Source organism: Neovison vison, chromosome 3, assembly GCF_020171115.1.
Source record: "Neovison vison isolate M4711 chromosome 3, ASM_NN_V1, whole genome shotgun sequence".
NCBI lineage: Eukaryota > Metazoa > Chordata > Mammalia > Carnivora > Mustelidae > Neogale > Neogale vison.
Window position 1 is genome coordinate 170,598,303 of NC_058093.1, and position 25,734 is coordinate 170,624,036.

Below are 25,734 nucleotides of genomic sequence, written 5' to 3' on the forward strand. Positions count from 1 at the left end.
ATTGAAGCAAACAATGCATATGCCATTTTCTTGAACTCCATACCCACTTTGGTAAGTTTTATAAAAGCACACTGTTATCATTAGCGTAAAGTTGTACTAAACCAAACCCTTTTTTCTGATTTGAAAGTAGCGATTATAAAAGATATTTCCCAAATACCCATTGGGCAGCTAAAGGGGTCAATCTTTGATCAGTCCTAGATAGGCCCCGCTAATAGTAAAAGTAGGCTTGATATTTTAAAAACAGCATTCCAATTTCGTTTCGTTTTCACAAAAGCAACCTTTGCTTGCTGTGGGCTAATTAGGCAATAGAACTTGACAGAGGGAAGACCCATCATTCGCACCGCGGCACCCCAAAGGGGCAGCACGGCAAACATTTTGGTTTATTTCCTTCTATCTAAAAGACATCTATTGCAGAAAAAACACAGATTAGCCCATATTCTAGATTCCTCGTATACGATCTGAATGTTTTTCCAGTTTTCTGGAGAAGCAGTTTGTCTCTACCTCCTGGCTTTCCCTCATCTGCTGCAAGAGCACGTTGGTCTGCAGTAAGGAAGAGTCCGCCGTGGCTAGGTACTTGGACAAATCACTCCGCAGGGAATTCGTTTGTTGGATTTGTGTCTGGAGAGAAAAAAAGAATATCTGCTTGAACGACATGATATGTTATCAGAAGGCAAAGGCACAGTCATTGGGACTGCAGCAGAGAAGTAATTTCAGAGCCTGGAGCTTCTCTTGAACTTAAAGATCATCTAGGCAACTAACTACAGAGTGAGGGGAAATCAGTTCCCTTTGCTGTGTGGGTGTGTTGTCATGGTTTCCTCAAACTCCATGCCAGGAAAACAACAGTTAACGCTGGGGAAGAAGCTTCCTATCCCGGCAGTGACTGGGCCAATGAGGTGAGTCAGCTCTGCTTTGTGAAGCAGAATCAGGGATTTTCACTAAACAAATCAGCACCAACCATCACCATCCTCTATGCACCAGGCCCCATGAGGACACACAGGTGCTTCAAAGTCCTCAACAAGAGAGCATACAGGAGCAGCCACCAAAGCTCCAAGACAAAATTGGATCATGCTCCATCATCATCTGTGACCCTGGAGTCATCAGTGACTTCCAACAGCAAAGTCAGCCTAAAGAGTTTTCTGGAGTTAAGCGGATTGCCATCTACTAAGATATTATTTATTTTCTTTTACCAAATTCTTCTTGATGGGGCTCAGTCCTGTGTTACTTCCCTCTGACCTTTCTGTCATTTTTTAAGGCCACAAGCTCATGTTGCTGTCTCAGCATACAACGTGCACCACTGAAAAAACACAAGTACTATGAAATCTTGCGCTCCAAACCCTGTCTCTGCAGCTCCTGTGCGAGGCCTGTATTTAATCTATTTCCTGTAATGCAGATAATGGCTTAAAATGCCTTTGCCGATGATTATGATAATGAGGTTTACCCAGCTGACACAAAAAGTCGCTTATTTAAAACATATATTATATCCTTGGATTTAATTATAGCAATATTGGTTTCATTTCTCATCTACTTGGCAACATTATTCCTCCAGTACTCCGTCAGCCCAGGGCGGGGTTAAAGCCATTTGCTCCACTTTCTCTGTGGTTTGAGTTCACAATCTTTTCTGGTGACTGAGAAGTAGGAATGACTTTGGTTTTGCATTTAATTCCCAATTCCTGTTTGATGAGCATCTGCTATATATACAGACAGACACACACAGACTAGATGTGTGGACAGGTGCCCAGCCAGGCCACTTTGTTAAAGATACCTGCTTCCTCTGCCTCATCATTAATGAAAGCGTGCAGATGCTAACTGTGGACCCACCTTGATGGATTCCAAAGCTTTCTCATTTTCTTGGTTGAGGCCAGTGGCCTGCTTTGCTTGGGCAGCTGCCTTCTGTAGCATGGCACGGAGGTCGCTGAGTTTGGCTTCGTAGTCATGCAAAGAATCCCGTAGACTCTTAACAAGGGCGCTGTTCTCGCCTTGGTGCTGTTCCAGCCAGCTCTTAATCCGAGTCAGCACTGGAATACATTACATTTTGTTTTTCACTTGAGACATGAGTACCTTGAAGCTAAACTATAAAGACTACAGAAGAACCGAGTTTCCACTCACTTCCTGGTTTTCTTTGAACTTGTAAGGGAACAGGAAAGGAAACTAACATTTATGCAGCACCTGCTGTGTGCATGGCTATGTGTGCATATGTAACCCACATGAAAACAGTAATATCAGTCTCATGTTTTAGATATGGAAAAGGACGGGCCGAGAAACTAGGGGACTGATCCCAAGTTTCATGGCCAGTCTTGGCACTTGAACAAGACCTGCAGAGGGTAAAGTGCATACTCCAAACAGTACTACTAACACTACCAACTAACACTACTACTACTACTACGACCGACTACTAACTGCAAACTAACACTGTCCCCTCCGTCAAAAGCAAACACTACTATTAAATCTGAACACCACAAAGGGTAAAAGAAAACTGTTACCATCTGTATATTAGCCACTGACGTACCATTTTATTAGAGAAGAAAGATCACTCTTTGAAAAACTATGCACCAGACTCCTGTTTCTCAGTTTTGAACTAATGAGGCATTGTCCCTCACCAGAGCCTTTAGATATATTCAATATCTACACCCAGTTTTTGGTTTCCACAATAGTAGTGCTAATATCAATTTGCGATTCCCAACCCCGATGGTGGTGAGGTGACCATCAAAAAATGATACCATGAGAAAGCTGGGTGGAGTTGAATGAAGAAAAATGTTGTTGAGAAGGAAAAGGAGGTCTCAGTATCTAACGTCTTAGGAGAAGAATCTCTTTCTCTCTCTCTCTCTCTTTTTTTTTTTTTTTGCATGACGGTAAGATGTTATGTTCTTACCACCTCTTGGTAGTTCAGAAAGGCTACCCAGGTTCACATGCTGCTCTAAAAGTCGTGTATGTTGGGGTGCCTGGGACACTCAGTCCACTGAAGCGCTAACTCTGATTTTGGCTCAGCACAGAGTCTGCTGGAGATTTTCTCCCTCTCTCTTTGCCCTTCCCCCACCCCTCTAAAATAAATAAATAAACCTTAAAAAAAAATCCTGTACAGTGAAATGACAAGTCTCTCCACATGTACCCAGGGACCTGACTTTGTTGTACTTTGCACACTATATTTCAAGCCCACTAGAATGGACAGCATGCAAGGCTCTGGGAAGGTCCTTACAGAGCCGAGACTCTCTCTTATCAGCTTCTGCTTTTTTCAGTTGCTTTCCAAAGTCGCGGTTCCGTAGCTCTCTCATCATGCGCTCTGCTTCAGCCCACTCTCTGGAAAAATCCCCTGGAGGCAGGTTGTTGCCTTCCCCATTAGTCCCAGAGATCTGCTTCAAGAGAACTAGAAAACATCGAGTAGTTTATTAAATTGGGAATTCTGCACTCTGGTCGACTACTAAAATACAAACAAACAAGAAAAAGCACAGAGATTTTTATGGAGGGTTCATATTAGTTTTGTAGTGTCACTATAGGTTCCCTTCCATAATGTTGAACTCTTTAGGAGAAATTCTTTCAGGGCACAGAACAAGCTATGTAATTAAAAAAAAATTTAATTGGATTGAGTAACTCCTTACTGTGCACATTCTGGATGACATTTTTAATCTTTGTGTCCAGCTCTTTCGCACTTTGGATGGTCTGATCGACATTGTTATGTAATGCTTGTGCTTTTCTGGAATTTACTTGAACCTATATGAAAATAAATTCATTAGCAACAAACCATTTTTGGGAGGCAGAGCTATCAATATTTTGGGGACAATCACAATAAAAAGTTAACATTATTGACGTAACATCTTACCTTTTCTTGCAAAGTTTCAAATTCATGATTCAAACTACCCAGTTCCTTTTCTAGACCATCCATTTTTAATCCGTGATTTGAAATGGCAGACCGGTAGGTGAGTAACTGATTCTGAAAGTAACATGCAAAGTTAATCTCACATTAGAGCAGAATTTTGGAGTAAGTCCTATCAACTTGGTAATCCTGGTAATGATACAGAAAGATTCATTTAGCAAGCCCAATATAGGTCCACAGGAAAAGGTTGGGTTCTTTGAAATCGGCTACTTGAAGACTCTACTCTCTCTCTCTCTTTTTTAAAGATTTTATGTATGTATGTATGTATGTATTTAGAGATAAGAGAGTATGGGGAGGGGCAGAGGGAGAGGGAGAGAGAGAATCTTAAGCAGACTCAGTGCTAAGCGTGGAGCCCCACAGGGGGCTCCATCTCACGATCCTGAGATATGACCTGAGCTGAAATCAAGAGTCAGATGCCCACAGACTGAGCCAATCAGGTGCCCCAAGAATCTATTTTATGACGTAAGTTGTGACAAGGCTCTAAAGTAAACTTAAAAACATGAAGAGATCAGATATACTTTACTTGAATTAGTGACCTAACCTTAAAGAAATGAGGATGGTACCACCTACCTGGTGTATTACATTTTAGACTGTAATACACTGTGTTGCTTTTAACTTTTATTTATTTATTTTAAGATTTTATTTATTTATTTGACAGACAGAGATCACAAGTAGGCAGAGAGGCAGGCAGAGAGAGGCGGGGAGGCAGACCCCCTGCCAAGCAGAGAGCCTGAAGGGGGCCAGTCCCAGGATCCAGAGACCATGACCTGACCTGAAGGCAGAGGCTTTAACCCACTGAGCCACCCAGGTGCCCCTTACGCTATATTTAACAATATTAAAAGCAGTGCCGAAGGCTACTTTAGTGAAGGACCCACTAGATTCAAAGAATCTGATGGCAGGAAGGGAATTGAGAGCTCATTTAAATGAACGCTCTCACATTACAAATGAGAAAATGGAAGCCCAAAGAAGTTGAGTGACTTATCCATGCCACAGCTGTCGAGCTGACCACTGATTGCTTAAGGACCAGAATCCAGTCATTTTGGGTACTAAACTGTCTCATTACTTTTATTTATTTTATTTTATTTTTTTTAAAGATTTTATTTTTTTATTTATTTGAGAGAGAGAGACAGTGAGAGAGAGCATTAGCGAGGAGAAGGTCAGAGAGCGAAGCCGACTCCCCATGGAGCTGGAAGCCGGATGTGGGACTCGATCCCGGGACTCCAGGATCACGCCCTGAGCCGAAGGCAGTCGTCCAACCAACTGCGCCACCCAGGCGTCCCTGTCTCATTACTTTGAGAGGGTGACATTGCTGCGCATAATGTCTAGACTGGTGATCATTTTCATTTTTTTGGAAAAAAACTTGTTAATCCCTTGAAGAAATGTACAGGAAAAAGCAACATTATCACCTCCACTTGCAATGCGAGAGAGCCAGTGTTGGAGGGAACACAGGCTTTACAGCTTAGGTCCAAACCCGAGGTCTGCCACTTTGTAGATAAGCCTCACTGAGTTTTATCTCCTTCATCGGTAAATCGGGGAGTATAATATTACACTGCCAGGTTGTTTAGATGATGTTCTGAAGTGTCGCATAACATCAACCTTCAAAAATGTCATTCCCCTTCTCACGCTTATTCCTAGTGAATTTTCAGGGTATGTGTGATCTAAAATAGAACTCTTTTAATTCTAATGTGGGAAAGCTGAGGCATATCATCCTACAGAATGTTAGCAGAATACCTAGCTAAGTAGAGTGGGGAGTAAAGCGTGGTCTTTGGAATTTGATCTTGGTTTGAATTCTAGAACCACCTAGTAACCACCAAGTTACTTAGCTTTAACATGACTGGTAAATGAAGATAATACTATTTTCCTCATAGGACATTGTGAGAATTAAATAAAGCACTTACCACAGAGTCTGGCTCTTAAGGCCAGTACTAAATTGCTGGGTCCCTGCCCTTTGTTGAAGAAGTGCAGTGTAGGTTATATTGATGACAGCAAAGTGACTCCAGTGGCTTCTTTTTTTTTTTTTTTTTTTTAAAGATTTATATATTTATTTACTTGACAGAGAGAGATCACAAGTAGGCAGAGAGGCAGACAGAGAGAGAGGAAGGAAAGCAGGCTCCCTGCTGAGCAGAGAGCCCGATGCGGGACTCGATCCCAGGATCCCGAGATCATGACCTGAGCCGAAGGCAGCGGCTTAACACACTGAGCCACCCAGGCGCCCCTCCAGTGGCTTCTTTTTCTCTCCAAACATAATGGCTTTTTCCTCTCTATATTAAGTCTGAACTAATCATGAACTAAAATTTACCCTAATAGGATGGAAAAGAGTCATTTTTCTAGCATGATTTTTTGCTACACAAAGTTCACCCTTGAACAAAATAGGTTTGAACTGCCTATGTCCACTTATACATAGACCTTATTTTCAACAAATATTTTGGAAAATTTTTTGGATATTTGTAACAATTTGAAAAAACTTACAGGTGAACCATGTAGCCTAGAAAAATTAGAAAAAGTTAGGTATTATTGTAAGAATACAGTATACAATACCTACACAAAAAAATGTGTTAACTATTTTTGCTGTTGGTAAGGCTTCTGGTCGACAGTAGGCTACTATTAGTTAAGTTTCTGAGGAATCAGAGTTATATGCAGATTTTCAACTATGAGGGTCAGTGCCCCTAACCCCCACACTGTTCAAGAGTCAACTTTCCCCAAAGTCTCTTTTTACTAGTTTAGGGTTTATCTCCTCTACTGAATTCTTCTACTTCAATGAGTAAATTTTCTTTTCATTTCCATGATTTTCAACTGGATCTTTTCATATCTACCCCTCTTATTTCGTTTCTAGTGTTTTTAACAATTTTCTAATTTCTTGTTCTTTCGGTAGAATTGTTAATTCCTCAAAATAATTTTCTGATTGTCTTAGGATTTTCATTTTCTATAGAGGGAACTCATCTCTTAATGGTGGTTTCTACTGGATGTCTTTTGTGTTGATATTTGTCTACTCCAATGTCTGCAGGTAAATATTGTCTCCCTTTCTCTCTGTGCTGTGTCCTGACCAATGACCTTATGGTCACTCCCACCCTAGATCCCCAAGGCCAGAACCAGATCTTACATTGGCAGCTTGTGTCTTGTACGTTATGGTGATGTTGAGGATGTCACATTCCAGTACGGACCCTGGTTTGTGAATCAGGGTCTAGTTTCACCTGTACTCATTGTTCAACACTGAACACTGAGCAGTTTCAAGGTTGTTTTTTTTTTTAAGCCTCCATTCATGGGCAGAAGTGCCCTTTGTTTCCCCCCAGGAAGTCCGACTCTGACTCTGTGGGACACTTGAGGCCTTATTCTTCTCTTGGATATCCTCTGGGCCACCTTCTTTCCAAGTGCACATAGAATATAGTCCCAGATGAACCAAATCCTGGGCTATGAAAGAGATCTCAACACGTTTTTTTAAAACTGGTATCATATTTAAAGTATGTTCTTTGACCACAACAGAAATAAATTAGAAATCGATAACAAAAAGTTACCTGGAAGATATCCAGGTAATTTGGAAATTAACACATTTCCAAATAATTCAGGGGTTAAAGACATAAGGAAATTAGAAAATCTTTTGAATTGAACAAAAATGAAAACACAGCTTTTCAAAATGTGTAGAATACAGCTGGGGTAGTGCTTTGGGGGAAATTCATAGCATTAAATGCTTATAATAGAAACAAGAAAGGTTTAAATCAGTAAGATAAACTTTCATCTTAAGAAACTAGAAAATGAATAGCCAATTAAACCCAAAGCAAGAAGAAAGTAAAAATACATATATGGAGAAAATCAATGAAATAAGAATATCATTAAAACTAATAAACCTGGGGCACCTGGGTGGCTCAGTGGTTTAAAGCCCCTGCCTTCGGCTCAGGTCATGGTCCCAGAGTCCTGGGATCAAGCCCCACATCAGGCTCTCTGCTCAGCAGGGAGCCTGCTTCCTCCTCTCTCTCTGCCTGTCTCTCTGCCTGCTTGTCATCTCTGTCTGTTAAATAAGTGAATAAAATCTAAAAAAAAAAAACCCAAAAACCCTAATAAACCTCTAGCCAGAATAATTAAGAAAAAGAGCTAAGACATAAATTATCAATATCAGGAATCCATGAGAGGGTATTTCTACAGATTTTACAGATATTAAAAGAATAAAATAGAAAAAGTATGAGCAATTTTATGTCAATACACTTGATAATTTAGATGAAATGAAAAAATTATTTGAAAGGCACAAATTACCAAATGTCACTCAAGAAGAAATATATAACCCCAATAGTCCCATATCTAGTTTTTAAAGATTAAACTTATGGTGTATTGAAAAAAAAAAAAACCCAAAACAGAAAAAATCTTCCAACAAAGAAAATCTCAGGCCCACATGGTTTCATTGGAAAATGCCATCGAACATTTAAAGAATTAATACCAATGTAATGCAAATCTGTTTTTGATTCTTCTGAATGCAAGATACTTAGCTAAGTGTTCTAGAAGAAAAATTAACCCAGAAACATGCAGTCAGTAAAGAACGTTCACTTAGAAGTATCAGTTTTGTGTGTTCACTAGTACTTTCCTGCCGTAAAAATCTAGTCGTCTTTTGGATCAGAGGGAGGAAAGCCCTCTGAGCCTTAACCAAAGCATTTCCCTATCTTCTGCTTGAGGGGTAGCCCCGCATGCAGCATCTACCCACCAAGGAGCTATTCTGGGCCGGGCATTCTGCTGGTATTTACCCTCAGCTCCTTGATCTGGATCTCCAAGTGCTTCATCTGCTCCAGAGACCCGGTGCTGGTGCTCAGGCCGTGCAGCTGAGACTTGACTAGGTGGAGCTCATTGCCCATGGCGGCCAGGTCATTCAAGAGTGTCATCACACAGCTGTCACAGTCTGTAAGAGCCACAGTCAAAGGCAAATGTGCCACAGGAATGGAAACAGAATACAAGGGCCATAGAGCCCGGTTAATATGCACATTAGGACATCACAGGCAAAAATCACAATCCTGGACTTCTCGGGAGGGATGCAGATTCTGCAAAAGAGATCTTTAGACAGGGATCATCTTAAAAAGAAGTGGTAGAGTGGGGGGAAACAGGGGAAAGGAGTCAAAAGGTACAAACTTCCAGTTATAAGATAACTAAGTTCTGGGGATGTAAAATGTACAACATGGAGACTATCATCAACAACAATGTATTATGTATTTTGAAGTTGCCAAGACTGTCTTAAAAGTCCTCCTTACCATAAAACAAGTTTGTAACTTTGTGAGGTTATTAACGAAACTTCCTGTGAATAACATTTCACAACATATACAGATATCAAATTTATTATGTGGCGCACTTTAACCCAATGTTGCATGTCAATTTTATCTCAATAAAACTGGGAAACATGGTGATTCTATGCAACATGTTCATTATTTTGTATGTGGAAAAATAATAAAAAGGAGCTTTTATTTATTGAGAGCTTGCTATTTACCAGATATTGCGATAAGAGATTTACCAACATTTTCCCAGTGAATCTATGAGGTACATATAGTTATTACGGCCATTTTACAAATGATGAAAGTGAGACTTGAAGAAATCAGGCCACTTGCCCAAAATCATACAGCTATGAGTTGACAGAGGCTGGACTTGACCCTAGGAAATCCTCCCTCGACTTCCTCCCACCATTGCTTTCCCAGCACGAGGCTTGCATTTCTTAACTGAACCCCACAAGTCAGAAAGGGGGAGGGGGACTTTCTTTTCTCACCATCACATTCTTCTCCAGGGCCACCATCTTTGGGCTCTTGGTTTAGGCAGTCTGAAAAGAGGCATAACCAAAGAAAATACTATTGTTAAACTTTCTCTTCATCTGCTTTTTAACTTGGCTTTCAGAAAAGCTACTTGGGAAGATTTTAGTCACCCAACTATCCTACATCACTGACTCTTCTCTTTTCTCTTCTTTACCCAAGCCATTGTTTGGGGAGCTTTCCTGTCTCCCACCAGTCTTGCTGTAGGAACAGCTCTCGTGACTTCCCTGTCTATTCAGTTTCTTCTCTATAAAGTGTCATGATATTTTTATCTAATTAAAACCCCTGGGGCGCCTGGGTGGCTCAGTGGGTTAAGCCGCTGCCTTCGGCACAGGTCATGATCTCAGGGTCCTGGGATCGAGTCCCACATCCGGCTCTCAGCTCAGCAGGGAGCTTCTCTCTCTCTGCCTGCTTCTCTGCCTACTTGTGATCTCTGTCAAATAAATAAATAAAACTTTTAAAAAACCAAAACAACAACAACAACAACAAAACCCTAATCATTAGTGTTAAGGCTTTCTTCACTTGACAGCTTCCTATATAATTGTTGATATCTCCTCCAGTGTCATTCAAGAACATTAAAAAAACATCGATTAAGCACCTTTGGGTGTCCACGGTGTGCTATGGCATTGTGCCACATACAGGAAATACAAAGCTACTAAGTCAAAAATCCCTGCTGTTCTGTAGTCCCCTGGTCCCATGGGAGAGGCAGATAAATGACACAACAGTGTGACAGATGCTGAGAGAGAGAGAGGCACTAATGTTAGTGGACCAGCACTGCTAACTACCACAGACACAAGCTAGATTTTGAGTTTCTCAACTATAGTCAGGAAAGCCTACTAGTCATCCCTGGACATTCTTTACTCTTTCCATTTCTCCTCTTTTCCCCATACCGTGCATTGTTACAATGAAATGCCCTCTCCTTCCCTCTAGAAAAATAATCTAACCTCACCACAGGAAGTCATAAAGCTCGAAATTTTCCTAGACATGCTACGAGGAGGCTTTTATGTTTTGTCTTCTCAGCAGCAGACAATAATCCTCACTTTCTGTGTATATACATATATTTTAAACTACATTTACTTTAATTATAAAATAAATAATGAAGTTCACTATGGAAAATTTGGGAAAATCAGAAAAATAATGTAAAGACATCATCCCTGATCCCACCACTCAAAGACAATGTTTCCTTTCTATATATCTGTAGACATTCTAGTTTATTATATATGTAATCATAGATTGTTCTTATCCTTTTTTTAAAACTCATTCTTATGTGTATGCATCATTACATCACTTTCATTTTCTCAATTAGACTATAAATGCCTTAGGGCCAAGAAACATGGTTTTATTTTCTTTACAATCTCTCATAGCATCTCAAACTGTCTAGGGAGGACTTGGCTCATGTGGAGGATTGATTTATCAGGGCAGTTTTTTCAACAAGTTTGAATTTTGACCACCAAGGAATCTGTGGGTTATTATTTAAAAGAAAAAAATAGAATGAAAAAGGGGGGGGGAAATAAGACTCACAAGGGAAAAAAAAAAAAAGCTCACAGGAACAGAAAGTCTCATGTGTGAGCATTTTGTTCCATTTGGGGAACACACAATTACCATCCTCACATCAGGCTGCTTTGTTATTGTGGTTGTTGTTGTTAGAGTAGGAGACAAAGAAGGTTGAAAAGATATTAATCTCATGAATATGCTGTGTGTGGTGCTGAAGCTTCTCCTTGAATATCTAGTCACAGTAGAAACTCACTTTTTTCCACAACAGTCCTTTTCATCTTTAAAACCCTGAAACATCTTCCTTAGGATGATTTAAAGTAGATCTCCCTCTTTCCTTTATTTATAAAAGTTTATTTATAATAAACTTTCCACTTCTTGGGTTCTCCCTCTTATGCCACATAGAACAAAACCAACCCTTCTCCCACACATCAGCCTTTCAAATACGTCCTTTCCAAGTCTTCTTTTCACAGTCCTGGTTGTCAACCCTTCATGTGACCTGGCTTTGAGTTTTTTCAAAGTCTTAACACTTCTTCTGAACACACTGTAGCTTCTTTAATATCTTCTAGAAAGATAAGCTTCACATGAGGACTTACATGAGCAGCATACCAGAGAATGGCAGACCACCTGGTTTTAGACTCTGGAACTCACTGAAGATTATATGAGGCATTCCAAGGGCCACCTTACTTTCCTGAGCCATATTGAACTTGGGGCTGACTAAGACCTCAGTCTTTTTCTCCTATTGCTACTGGCTCACATCTCCCTTGTCACATACTTATTTTTATGCCATTCAACTATAAGACCATGTGCTTATCCCTAACATAATGTTGTCTTGTTAGACTTGGTCCATCCTTCCAGGCTGTTGAGTCCCTTGAGTTATTCTAAATGTGTCACAGGAGACATTTTCTATTTCTCCCAACTTTGTGTCATCTGATAAGTGGGTGGGCATGCCTTTTATAATTCCATTCAGGTCAACAGTGTTGAACAAGATGGAGCCAAGGATTAAGCCCCAGCACACAACAACAGATACCCACTCTAGACCAATAATAATCTATTTACTCTACATTCCTTTGGAGCAGTCACTTGACCAGATCTAAGCCCACACAATCTGGGTTTAGTTCTTCATCTTGTCCATAATTATAAAATAAGAGATTTTATCTAAGATTTGGCACTACATATACCCATGATATTTTCTTGGTAAATCATCTTAATATTCTCCATCAAAGAAAGAAGAAAACCATTTTCCCTTCTCTTCCAAGTTGTTCCTAATGAACCTAAACTAAATCCTAGTAATTGTCTTTTCCTTGGCATGTGAAATCCATCCCAGCTATACCACCCACATCCCAGACATTTATTGCTATCCTAGAAAAACTATGTTGACTTCTTCAGTTACACACATGAAGAAAACTGATGTGATGATAACCTTATAACGCCGAGGGAGAGCTTAACAAAATCACCAAAGTAGGAGCTGACGTTAGCTTGGCTCTAATTAGTTGAGTTTTAAAACAATTCATCTTTTTTAAAAAAGTTGACTTGGAGTAAATTATTTACCAAACTGTAAATACTGCCTAAGCATTCATTCCCAAGGTTGTCAAAAGAAGGAGATCATTTGTTCACTGGACTTGTGTATTATGGTTCCTGAAAATATTTGCCAGGGTTCTTTGCCTACTACTATTTTATACCAGATTGATAAATGCAGGTTAACAAAGGTGTGAGTCCATCTTACCTCCAGTCAGGGGGTGACAACTGCCTGGATGGCCATTGCTGTTACAATTGCATGGTTGGCAGCTACCTCCAAGCTTCTGGGGATTCCCAAAATATCCTGGTGCACACCTACTCAAAATAAAGAAGAAAAGGAGAAACATCCAAAAAACTCATCATTTGTTCCACCCAATCTTTTTTCTCCTTCTAACTCCCTATTTGGGACACTGTAACCGTATAATAGGAAGGCAGACATTGATTTGCAGGATTAAATGTGTCTCAATACAGAGAATGAGAACAGAGGATGTGGAAGATGGCCAGAACTTAGTCTCTCCTCCTTGATACCAGGAAACAAAATCCTTAATCACTTCTAGAGTCAAAGGGCAAATGAACAAAATGCATACAGGATCCAGTGGTTTGACCAATATGGAAATCAGGGGTGGGTGAATTTTATGCAATAGTTATGTTCCTGAAGATACCACACAATGAAATGTTGCTTATTTTATGGCTAATTTCCTCAAAGAAAATTTTAAAGTAAAATTCATATAATTTCAAAATGTGTTCAAAAATTTTATTAATATTTTATTAATTTTTATTAATATTTCCTATTGGACTATTTCAAACCTGCATAATTCATATTTGCACTAATTGCTGGAGTTCTGTATTTAATGACCTTAAACGACTGAGAGCAGTTATAGTGACTACCCCGGCTTGGACCCTTTATTATTCCACATAATTTAGGGATGAGAACTCAATTCCTTTTTTACATTAAAAGACACTTCCTTGATACCAAGTTTCTGTTAAAAAACAAAAACAAAAACAAACAGGGATGGCTGCCTGGCTCAGACCCTTAAGGGTCTGCCTTTGGCTCAGGTCATGATCTCGGGGTCCTGGGATCCAGCCCTGCGTCAGACTCCCCGCTCAGTGGGAAGTCTGCTTCTCCCTCTCCTTCTGCCCCTCCCCACACTCGTGCTCTCTCACTCTCTCTCTCATAAATAAATAAGGTCTTAAAAAACAAAACAGACACATATTAATTTTCTGGAATTAGGCTGGAAACTAAAACACTTCTGTCTATTAACAAAGTTCCAAAAAAAAAAAAAAAAAAAACAAAGTTCCACAACTCTGTACCCCCCCCACCAAAACTGTCATTAACTCGATGTGTGTGTGTGCTGTCTTTTCATCAACAGAATTGATAGAATCAAGAGAATGTGGTATTTGACTCTCTTTCCCAAATTTAAGCTTTGCATCTAAGAACTGTTAGGTAATTTTTATAGGCTTCACCAATGGATATACTGGTGATACAGTGCAAAGGACACTGGATATACTGGTGATACAGTGCAAAGGACATGGGCTTTCGATCGGGAAGATCTGGCTGGATCCCTGCCTCCACTGTGTGCTGTGTAACTGTGGGCTGTTATCTTAACCCTTCAAGCTTTGGTTCCCTCATCTACTCCTGTCATGAAAGTGTGAACTCCACAGGGGCCTGGGTTCTCTGGCTGGTACATGGCTAGCTCCTGGGTAAGTGCCCGTGCCCATATCAAGTGCCATTTAAGTATATGCAGAAGGAATAAGTGAATGATTGCACTAACAATGCCTGTTTGGATGGATGAATATGAGATTAAAATGTAGTGAAGAATCTAATACAATGCCTGCACATAATAGATACTCAATAAAAAGTAGCTACCATTTTAAGACACGATGAACTATTCCTGTAAATATGCATCTATGTATAATTGGTATCATTTGGAATGATTACATTTCAGAAAGCAGAGAGGAAGCAGAAAACCCATGCACTCCCTAATTATCAAGAAGGTAACTACGCAGAGGTGGCTTATCTAAGTCCACTAAGTGTAAGTTGGCATAAGGCTTTACTTGATGTGACAGGCCTCATATTCTACTTCATAAACCATATTATGCAAAAGATCTATGTTTTTTAAAGATTTTATTTATTTGAGAAAGAGCGAGAAGATGGCCTGAGGGTGGGGGGAGGGGCAGAGGGAGAGGAAGAAGAGGACTTGCCTCACAGGGCAGAGAGCCTGACCTGTGGCTCAATCCCAGGACCCTGGGATCATGACCTGAGCAGAAGGCAGATGCTTAACTGACTGAGCCACCCAGGTGCCCAAAGATCTATGTTCTAAATACGTTATTTTTAGATGGCTCACTATATCTAAATTTTCCATGTAAAAGATACATAATTACAAAATACTTCATGTTAAAGTCACATAAATATTCAGGAAGTTGGACTCCACTTCTTCCTTACTCTGGTAAAAGGCATTAATTAGCCATTACAGAAATAACTGGTTCCCTTATTCTCATTTTTTTTTTTTAGATTTTATTTATTTATTTGACAGAGAGAAATCACAAGTAGGCAGAGCAGCAGGCAGAGAGAGGAGGAAGCAGGTTCCCTGCCGAGCAGAGAGCCCGATGTGGGGCTCGATCCCAGGACCCTGAGATCATGACCTGAGCTGAAGGCAGCGGCTTAACCCACTGAGCCACCCAGGTGCCCCTCTTATTCTCATTTTAAGTTAGTGTCCAAACACAATGGATTGAAGTAAAACTTCCTGATATCATAGATGGCATTGGGACAACAAATAAAGAGCAGAGAACATATTTGTCATCTGTGGCTCTGAGCGGCCGAGGGAGAAGCGTGCCTCAGAGCACAGTACAAGCTGGGAAGCCTTTCCTACCCTAAGTGCTCACATTGGCTGCCCGCAGCCCAGTGGCTCCTGCTTATATTTTCCTTTTACCCTGTCTTGTCCTTGTAGCTACCACTGTGTCGCTGACAGCTAGAGCCAGAATGATGCCTGGCCCAGAGGGGGTCCTCAGTAAATGTTTAACAAATGAAAAAAATTGACATTAATATGGCATTTACCTGTGGAAAAGTTTTAGAAAAAAAAATTTGAGAAACCCTCGTTTGCTTTCCTGAGACAGCAAATGTTCACAAACACAATCTGTGAGAACTGTTAATTAAGAATTTCTCTTTTCAGATCTGCTGCCTGCCAAATGGATGCCTCAGACAGTCTGTTGCTGTTTTCTGCTTCATTGTTTGTGAAGAACCGTGAGGAGGATTACACTAGGATGCCTCTCCCAGGTGGGAGTCTCACAGCTTTTCAACCACAGAGTCTGAAGAAACTTCCTATTTCCCATCCCACCATCCTTCCTGCTTCATGTAGCAGCCCCTTCTGTCCCTCACCAGGGAGGCTGAGGCTAGTTGGAGGTCCCTCCCACAGTGGCGGAACCCAGCCCCGTTGTGTTCTCGGTCACTGTTCCAGCAGCTGGTTTGTATATCTGCCCACCACTAGATCGGAACACCCTGAGGGTACAGCCTCTTCTCCAGCTACTAACGGGTCCCTAGTGTTTAGCCCAGTGCCAGGCATATACTAGGATCTCCATACATTTTTCATTGAAAGAAAGAATGAAAAATAGATGTGAGGTGATTGTGGGCAATGTTCCTCCTGTGGAAATGGAAAATAGAAGAACCTTAAAATTGCTTCTTTTTACCACAGGACAGTGTCCAGCCCCTTAGCTGATGCTCAAGGACCCCCTACTAAGTCTTGTACTTTCCTCCCATGGCAAATATCCTCAAGGCCCTTGGGTTTTCTTGCATTACTTCCCTGACTTGAGCCACCTTCCAGCCCCACCGGACTCTTGTCATCCCTTAGACCTACCCAGGTCCCACCCTGTCCATCAAAGATCTCAGATAACATCAGTCTAGAGTGGCCCTGCCTTCCTCCTATGAAATCCAGCTGAATACATTTTCTGGTTATTGAAATAAGGTAAAACTCTTTCTAAAGTGTATCCAGGAAAATAAGGTGCCAGAATGGCTAAGGAAAACATTTTAAATAACAGTTATGTGGGAAGCCTTGCTCAACCAAATATCAAAAAGCATTTTATGCTTTCGGAAATGACACGGAAATGATAACGGCATAAAGACCAAATAAAATGTACAGAAACGAGTCTAAGTTTACGTAGAAATTTTGTAAATGCACATTGACCTTTAGTGAATTCAACTACAAGTACTTGACAAAAGCGAGAGAGGTAGGGGAGAGAACAGGAGTGTGATAGCATGAGAGGAAGAGAAGGAAAAGCTCCCATTCACTCCGTGAGCACATATCCCACAGTGAGTAGGGCATGAGGGATGGGAATCTGCCAGGCCCCTTACTGGCCTATTTTCCTTGTGCCTCCCCTAGTGTGAACGTCTCACCCTACTGAGTGTGGCTCTGGGATACAGCTAATTACTATGTGTGTTTCCTGCAGCATGGGCCCCAGGTCACGGAGATGTGATCCTGGGGTAGTCAGAGTTACTTGGACCCTTGTAGCTGCACGTTTGACCCTAAGTCTCTACCTGCCATGTGAGACGCCATGACACCACCAAAAGTCTAGCTTCCAATTTCTCACCAACAGGAAGAAATATAACTATAAAAGTAGTCAAAGAAGGCATAAACATTTTTATAACCTCCCTAAGCATGACCCCAGTGGCTGACCACCGGAAGACTACAAGAATAGATACATATAATAAAACACAAAGCCAAAAAAACCATACAAACAAAAAACAAACTGAGAAAAATATCTGCAACATGTAGTACAAAAGGTTCATTTCTTTCCAAAGAATTTGTACAAACCAAAAAAAAAAAAGAACATTCCACTAGAAAAAAAAAAGAGAGAGAGAGAGTAAAAGACCCAAAAAGCAATCCAAAAAATAAAATCTACAAATGGTCAGTAAGCACATGAAAAAAAAATCCAATCTAATTATTAAACAAAGAAATACAAATTAAAATGATAAACACTTGGCCCCAACAAACTGGCAAATATTTTAAATTTGATCATTTCTGGTATCAAAGCCTAGGGCACTTGCTCTTTTGCTCCTGATAGGAATAAAAACAAGGATGACTTTTCTGGAGGGCAATTGGGCAAAATGTGTCAAAAGCCTGAAAAACACACCTATCCTTCCATCCAAAGGACCCACTTCTATTAATTACACCTTGAGGATTCCTGTGCACGAGTAATTCGAATAATTAGCTGCAAGGATTTACTTTTAGCACCACTTTGAATGAAAACAGTAGAACTATCTCAAGGGCCAGCAGCAGATTCCAGGACCTCTTGGTTCTGACACAATGTTATCAGTGAGTACTTATTGATATGGAAAGATAGTTCTAACCTTCCACTAGATGAGAAAGCCAGTTGAAACAGAGAGTGAAACAACAATCGACTCTTGTTTTCAAGAAAACATCTGTGCACACAGATTGATTAGTAAGAACATACAAGTTTTAACTGGGGTTTTCTGTAAATAAGACGATTATAAGTAGGATTATATGAGCCTGCACGAGTATGTTGAGCTACAGAGACGTGTAGTGGGCATCGTTGGTTCTTTGCTCACCTGTATTACATCATTTTTATAGGTATGTATTGATTTTATGATAAAGTTATTTTAAATTTAAAAATATGTTGTCCATATGATTCAAATGCTGTACTGTTACTTTTTCAAATATGTATGTGCTATCCTCCCAGGAAGACTGTGAATACCTCTTATGGCCTTTATAAGGCTTGGCAGTGCCCTGTGTGTGGTAGCTAATCATGAAAATTTGCTTCCGAATAACGAAAGCTTGGCTCTACAGCCCTTCATAATTAAGCTCATAGTTTCCATCTTGCAACATTTTTTCTTTTGTTTCATTACTGAACACCTATTACAGGAACAGTCCCACCATAGGCAGTAGTGACTCAGAAATGAATGGCATACACTGTCCGGCAGGTGTTCATAATGGGTGAGGATAGAGAGGGGATAATGTGTAGGGATAGGGGTTTGAGTGTGGAGGAATATTTAGGGCTGTGGATATGTGTTTGTGCATATAGGAGTATGTTGAGTTGTATGTGTGTGTCCAGGCAAGTAGGGATGTACGTGGGGTGGGGTACATAGGGATGGATCTGTAGGGTGAGGAGTATGTAGGGATGAGTTAAACGAAAGCTAGGGATAGGGAGGGTTATGTGTACGAGGAAGGGATGTATAAGGATACGTGTATGGTGGGTGGGATATGTACAGTGGGGTAGGAGTACGTAAGGAAGGATTTATATGGAGGTAGGAGTAAGTAAGGACAGGTAGGGGGTATAAGTCTGTAGCGTTGTGGAGGGGGAGGGGCAGGTAGCAATACATAGGGGGAGGGGTACCAGTGAGCGTGCAGGGTGATAGGTGTATGTAGGAGTATGTGTTGGGGGGGTCCATGGGGCTGTGATATGTTGGATCTCATTCTCAAATTTCTGAAACATGTGAAAAACAAGAAAGAGAAGGAGGTTAATGATTTATTAAGTGAGCAGTCTTGTATTTTTCCCTAGGGACCTTTTTCTAGCCTTGGTGAAACCGACAGCCCCACCCAGCTCTGAGCCACAACCCAGCACAGCCCCACCCACAGCCATGCCTGCTGCGGCCTGACTGCAGAGCCCACCCTCCCTGCAGGCTGGGAGAGGGCGTTGGGGAAGGGGCAGAGTGGAAGTGGGGGAGGGGTAGCACCCACCTTTCGCACTGTGTGCCTGTGTATCCGGGTTTGCAGAAGCATCTTACGTTTCCCCCATTCACAACACAGCCAGTGGCAAAGCTTAAAGGAAGACAGAAAAAAGCCTCAGTGAAAATATAAATCGATAGTCCTTGTGCTCTCTCTTTTTTTTTTTTTTCCACAACGCACTGACTTGCGTTAAATGGAAACAGACACCAAGACTCTGGTTGCTTTTTATGTGAAGGAAAATGTGTCCATTAAGACGTGTATAGGTAATGATGAACTATTTCAGCTCACACTGGGCATATCTTGGTAAATAAGGACTGAAGGCATTTATTTGGTTTTATTTTTGGCTTAGAGAAATACATTCCTTCACTCGAGACAGAGCAAAGTAACTCACTTTGAAAGAGATGATTACAACAGCATTTTTCCAGGAATAACAAAGAAGGAATAAAACAAGTCTAGGCAGAAAAAAAGAACAGAGAGTTCTGATTCTTCAAAAAATTTTCCTCCTTGTTTATTCTAGTTCCTTCATATTGGGCACATTATCTCCCAAGGAGAAAAGGTGCCAGGCCAGAGGGACCAAGGTACAGAGCAATCTTGCCCATCTAGATAGTTCTGTGGGCACAATCATTGGTGATCTTTACATTTCTGAAATCAAGTTGTGGCATTCTGATTCTCCTTTTTGTCCTGAACTAGGGCATATTTGAGAAGCTTTTTTTTTTTTTTTTTTTTTTTTAAATTAAGTGAGCAGATCATGAAAAAACTCTGTTGCCTTGAGGAATGTCTATGAACATTATACCCTAGTAAGTCTGAGGGAAAGTAACTCCATTTATCACTTGCTGATAAGAGAATTCTTATCTAGGAAGCTTCTCTTGGCCTAATAGATGGATAGAATTATACTTCTAGAGGGACAGTTAGAAATTTGTCAACAGCATGAATATCACTGGAGGGAGAATTAGATAAAAACAGTGTTTCATTGATAAATCTGAGGAACCATGCATTACTTCAGCTGCATGAAAGCCAGAAGCTGGCCTTCGTGATAACAATATGCTTTGCAACCAAAGATGAAAAGTTTTCCCCAAGTACCCGGTGAAAATCCACTCCCTCTAGCTTCTGTTCCAACAAGTCTAGGCAAGTATCAAGTGATAAATCCCTTTGCAAATCAAGCCACAGGACTGGACCGGTTTAGGAGTATCAAATACCCAGGGAGCAAAACAGGATGCCCATTTCTAACATACATCTTCAGGAAAGCCACAGCTGGGCAGCGACTTCTGCTAACGTGGCCAATTTCTCAGATACTGGTCTGATATTAATCAGCCTAGTGGTCTGCACTTGTTCCTGAGTGGGCGCGCTGCCTACACTGTTAGTGGCATCTTCCTGATTTTCCAATCAACTCTTGCTTTGTTGCTGTGTTCTATTTTGCTTGGACCCACCGCAAACGTGTCCCAATGGGCAAGAATAGGATAAGGTACCAAGCCCAAATGGAATATGAGTTACCATGGAATACAAGTGTCAGCTTGCCACCTATGTAATGGATCTGCCCTGCTGGAGTCTGAATGACAGGTCACATCCTTCCGTGGGTCAGGACTGGCTTGTGGCTTCCAACACACTGAGGATAAATCCAGTGCCTTACTAGAGCCTGCAAGGTCCAATGGGGTCTGAACCCTGGGGGCCCCACCCAACTTGCCTCCTAGCCGTTTCTCCTGCAATGCACTCCAGCTGCCGCCTTACTCGCCCAACACATCATCACAGAGGCTGTCTAGTCTTTTCCTTGCCTTAGACCTTCATTGCTGAGACACTACCCAACTTACTCCATTTCATTGTTCCCTGCTCCTTGCCCAGAAAACCCTCCTACTCCTCTGTAAAGAGTCTGCTCACTCACTACCAATCACGTAACCCTGTTATCAACTGCATAGCCCATCTCAATCTGAAATTATGCTTATTTATTTGTGCATTTATTTCCTGAGTGTGACAACTGCCCCTGCCCACATTCTCCAGGTGAAGCCTCGTGAGACAGGAAACTTTGCCAGTCTGCTTTACTGTAATCACCCCAGCACCTAGAGAACACTGGCTCCTAGCCGTGTATTAGGCGCTCAGTAAATAATGTTTGGCCATTAAACGAAGAGTAAAAGGAAAGAGGAAATGAGGAAATGGAAAAACGCCCAAGTGTATACTTGGAAAACTGTTTTGTTTGTTTTGCTTTTGTTTTGCACTTTCGTGTGTTCTTTTTAAAATATAACTGCTCTACTGAGCTATAATTCACATACCATACCACTCGCCCATTTCGAGTATACAACTCCACGGTGTTTAGCAGATTCACAGAGTTGCACAAACTATCCGGCATGATCGATTTTAAAATATCGCCATCATCCCCAAAAGAAATCCCGCCCCCTTCGCCGTCACTTCCCATGTCCCCCGACTCCCCACCCCACCCCCATTCCCAGGCAAACAACAAACCACTTCCTATCTCTACAGGTTATTTTCAAGCTCTCCCAGTACCTGTTTGAGTGAGGACACGGGCAGACGCTACAGGACCCCTGGATGGCGTTCCCATAGTGACCCTCCTTGCAGTGCTCACAGTGTTCTCCCGCGGTGTTGTGCTGGCAGTTCTTGGGACAGAGGAACATGCAATTAACAGCAGCCGATCACACTGATTCTTATTAAGATCACTACCACCTTCATTCCTCACACAATTATAACTCAGGTCCTATCAGTCCACAAATGGTATATTTTTCCCACCAATCCAATTATTGTTGGTACTAAAAAAAAAAAAAATGTAAGTATCCTTCCATCCACTCTTTGGGGCTTGCATTTGGAAGTAGAAAAGGAGGAAGAACAGTTGCATCCAGACTCACTCTAATGTTTCATAGCTGTACTGTCTTGAGCAAGAAACTTCACCTCTGAGCCTCCCTGTTTTTTACAAATCAGTTTTATTGAATGAATGATTTATACACATTCTAGTTCTCTTAAGATATATCATTGAAATAATACCCACTTTCCAAGGGTATTATTTGCTGGGAGGATTGTAAAAACAGCCTCAGCAAAATGTCAACCCCTCTTCCCCTAAGAACAGCTTCTATGTAAATTAACTTGATATTGCTTCGTAAATCACGTAATGACCATATACTAAAGAGGAATATAGTCATAATAAGTTTAACATGTGGAATTTGTTAAAACAAAAAAGCTGCCCCATATCAGAAGAAAGCCCTCAGTTTAATTCCAGCATCTCAAATAAGCAAGAAAAGTTTATCTATGTAGTGTGTTTATATAAATCCAATTATTTTCATGTCAAAGTCAATGTCTATGGAAAGCTATCCTTCAGTAAAGCATTGAGATGAGACAACTTTCCAACTAAGCAGTCCAATGAGACAAATCCTAGAGAACTGTATCAAAGTTGTTTATTTTGTGGAATTTTTAGCCCCCTGTGACATTTCTTGGTTTTACTCTAGTAACAAATATCTGAATGAACAAAACTATCCAGGAAAACTCCCCTTATTGTGGGCAATTGATAATTCAGAGATACTCTGAATTACACAGAGATACTCTTGTGTTAATTATATGGCCTGGAATAAGGATAATATTTTAAAAATTGCTCACAAATCTTACCTCTGTATGCAGAGATGGGGCTTGGTAGGAAACTTTAATGGATGTGAGTTTTCAAGAATATCTGAAGCCGGGTTATGAGAAACAACCCACATGTATATCCTAAGTGGGCGTGGTCCTGCTCAGAATGTGAGCTATAATGTCCCTTCCTCATCACGTCATCTGTTTCTTCAGCTTAAACAGATCCATCCTTCACAAACCTTTGAATAATGGCCAATTACACAAGCCACTAAGATGTTAAGACATCTTTGGTTATTTTTTCCAGATATGAAATCGCACTAGATACACAAAGGAGGCTGTTCACATGTTAACATGGGATCATCTCCAGAAAACTCATCCTGGCCCTGAATCCTTCCCTCTTCTCCCACATGTGACCACCATGGAGGCTTCTCCCACAGGCCTGGAGGCTGGGAACAAATCCACGCTGAGGGTTATCGGACCCACAGACCTGTCTCTCCTTCACCTTTCCCTTGTCCACTGTTCTGCCTCCCTCACAAAAGTCATTCTATTGAACTAATTATTTACCTCTCCCCTTTCGTTTCCTTCCTTTTTAAACTCAAAATGGCGATCTTAAAGAAGAACAGAGCTTCTGAATCGATACATGTTAATCCTGTATCCTGATCTGATCTGAAAACACTGGGAAGCAAGGAAGTAGAGAAACAAGAATTGCAACAGGGCCATCTGTGTCCTACTGAAAACGCCCCAGACTCTGGTCCTCCTAGGAAGTGGGGAGAAGATTGTAGAAGGGGTGAGAACCTGTGTTGCTTGATAAGGTCCCTTAAGAATGTCTGAGATAGCCCCACCCTCAACCAAGAGCATCTACCCTGGAAGGTGTCCTTCTCAGTATGCAAACTGCAGACATCTGCCTATCAAGTTTCCTTGTGGTTCACTGCAAATAAATCAATGAGTGAATGGATGAATGAATGAATGAGTCTACATCTACTCCCACAGCACGTGCTCTCCTAGCTCCATCTAACACCAAAAATCCATTGGGCATTTACTCTGTGTCCATCCATGCTAAGTACTCAGGTTGCAAAGATGGATCAGCACCCTGACCAGGGAGCAGACAGAACCCTATGAGAGGACATGTTCAATATAATGTGGAAAATACGATGATCACCATGTGCCAGCATCTCACAAGAGCAAGAGGGACCTCCAGGAAGAGCTTCTGGAGGTGATGATGCCTCCTGTGTGGAGGAGAAAGGGAGAGGAGTTGGCTGGGTAGAGAAATGAAGGGAGGGCCCACCGGGCATGGGGAACTGTGGACACAGCAGTTCAGTGTTGCAGGAGCCTGGCAGGGTATACAGGCAACATGAAGCCACTGGTATTCTGGAGGGTGAAGGGCAAAGTGGAGCAGACGTAGCTGGACACAGCACACACCCAGGATGTGGGAGTCTGGCCGGGAGCCTCGGGAGAGCCCCATGTCGGCTGTGAGCTTCAGATAAGTCATGCTGGGGGCTCAAGAGGCAGAGAGTAAAAAATGAAAGAAAACCAAAGGCAGAGGAAGGAAAGAACATGGGAACAGTGAAGTAGATGAGGTGTGATGGAGACAGTGAAAGGTGAGGGGAGTTGGGGAGAGGTAGAGACACAGGGAGAAAGCTGGCAAGGAGAAGAGGGAGAGGCAGGGCCTCAGCAAAGAGAAGGGGCCTGTCCCTGCAGGTCCTTTGGGCTGACAGTGCCCACGCAACCATGGCTTGCTGCTCCTGGACACACGAGGCTTTATCGGCAAGGACCCCGGCAACTTTCTCTCAGACTTCAAAGTTTATTCTTGAAATGACACGGAGGTGTGTGTGTGTGTGTGTGTGTGTGTGTGTGTGTGTGAAGGTCCCAGATTTTAGAAACTGACTTTGGATGCTGAATGGTGAAGGCCAGTCTGCAGAGGAACCAGTCTATTTGACGGTGACAAGCACTTGATCTCATCATTACTGCTCTTTGAGAAGGAGGGCTGCATCCTTGGCTCCCATGCAATGCGCATCCTCCACTCCACCCCCCCAGAGCAGTGGCAGCACTCAGTGCCTGCCACTAGCAGTAGCCTGTGTGTGTGTGTGTGTGTGTGTGGGCGGGCACATTCCCCACCGGACAGCAGGCCTCGGGAGAGTGGGGATTATGTTGTATGGTTTTAACCACAGCATTTAGCTCAGTACCTCCCACAATAGCAAATGCTCAGTAAAGGTTTCCTGAATGAATTCTTTCTAGAGACCATATGGCCATTAGGGACAAGTGAAGACAGAGCTACAAAGAAAGGAAATGGGAAAGAAAATCTCCCTGTTTGATTAAAACAGAGGAATTATGACTCACCAGTGATCTTTTCACTGGGTGAATGGGCTACACAGAATGCCTGCTTTGTTCTTTGGCAGCTTTTATCAAGTGGACTCGACATCTAACGACGGTTTGGTAACAAGATAAATATTTATTTTAAATTAAAGCACCTACCTGTGTTACACACAGCATACAGTACGAAGCATAAACTATCATAAAAGAATACTTAGGAGCTGAAAAATCATCTTTCCCAATGTCTTTTATTCCTTCTGAATTTACAAAGTTAAAGTCCTATGGAATATCCTATCAGGCTCTTTGCAACAACGTCCTGTCCTGGCCTGTCCCATCTTGCAAAGGAAACAGTTCCCTGGGACATGCTGAACTTGGCTTAATACAGTCTAGGAACTCAAGGAGTTGAAACACACTCTCGATGCATTACACAATGCAAAGGAAATCTGTGCCAGAAGAATGTATTTCCAAAGAGCACCCCATAAGTAGGGGCTTGTGTGTCTGGGGGTACTGATTCTCTCTCCTTTCTCTGTCACTGTCCATT

The 25,734-nt window shown here is 41.6% G+C and overlaps 1 protein-coding gene across 3 annotated transcripts in view; it reads right to left on the reverse strand.

Annotated features, from left to right (window-relative positions):
* LAMA3 (laminin subunit alpha 3) overlaps positions 1-25,734 on the reverse strand; it is a 263,197-nt gene that overhangs the window by 47,313 nt on the left and 190,150 nt on the right. For all 3 annotated transcript variants that reach the window (XM_044243267.1, XM_044243268.1, XM_044243269.1), the window contains 10 exons: positions 21,819-21,928; positions 19,338-19,418; positions 12,857-12,963; positions 9,600-9,650; positions 8,596-8,747; positions 3,815-3,925; positions 3,594-3,705; positions 3,194-3,361; positions 1,819-2,015; positions 502-618 (listed from right to left, as the gene is read on the reverse strand). In XM_044243267.1, the coding sequence (XP_044099202.1) occupies positions 502-618; positions 1,819-2,015; positions 3,194-3,361; positions 3,594-3,705; positions 3,815-3,925; positions 8,596-8,747; positions 9,600-9,650; positions 12,857-12,963; positions 19,338-19,418; positions 21,819-21,928 (1,206 nt within the window). The remainder of the gene's footprint in view (positions 1-501; positions 619-1,818; positions 2,016-3,193; positions 3,362-3,593; positions 3,706-3,814; positions 3,926-8,595; positions 8,748-9,599; positions 9,651-12,856; positions 12,964-19,337; positions 19,419-21,818; positions 21,929-25,734) is intronic.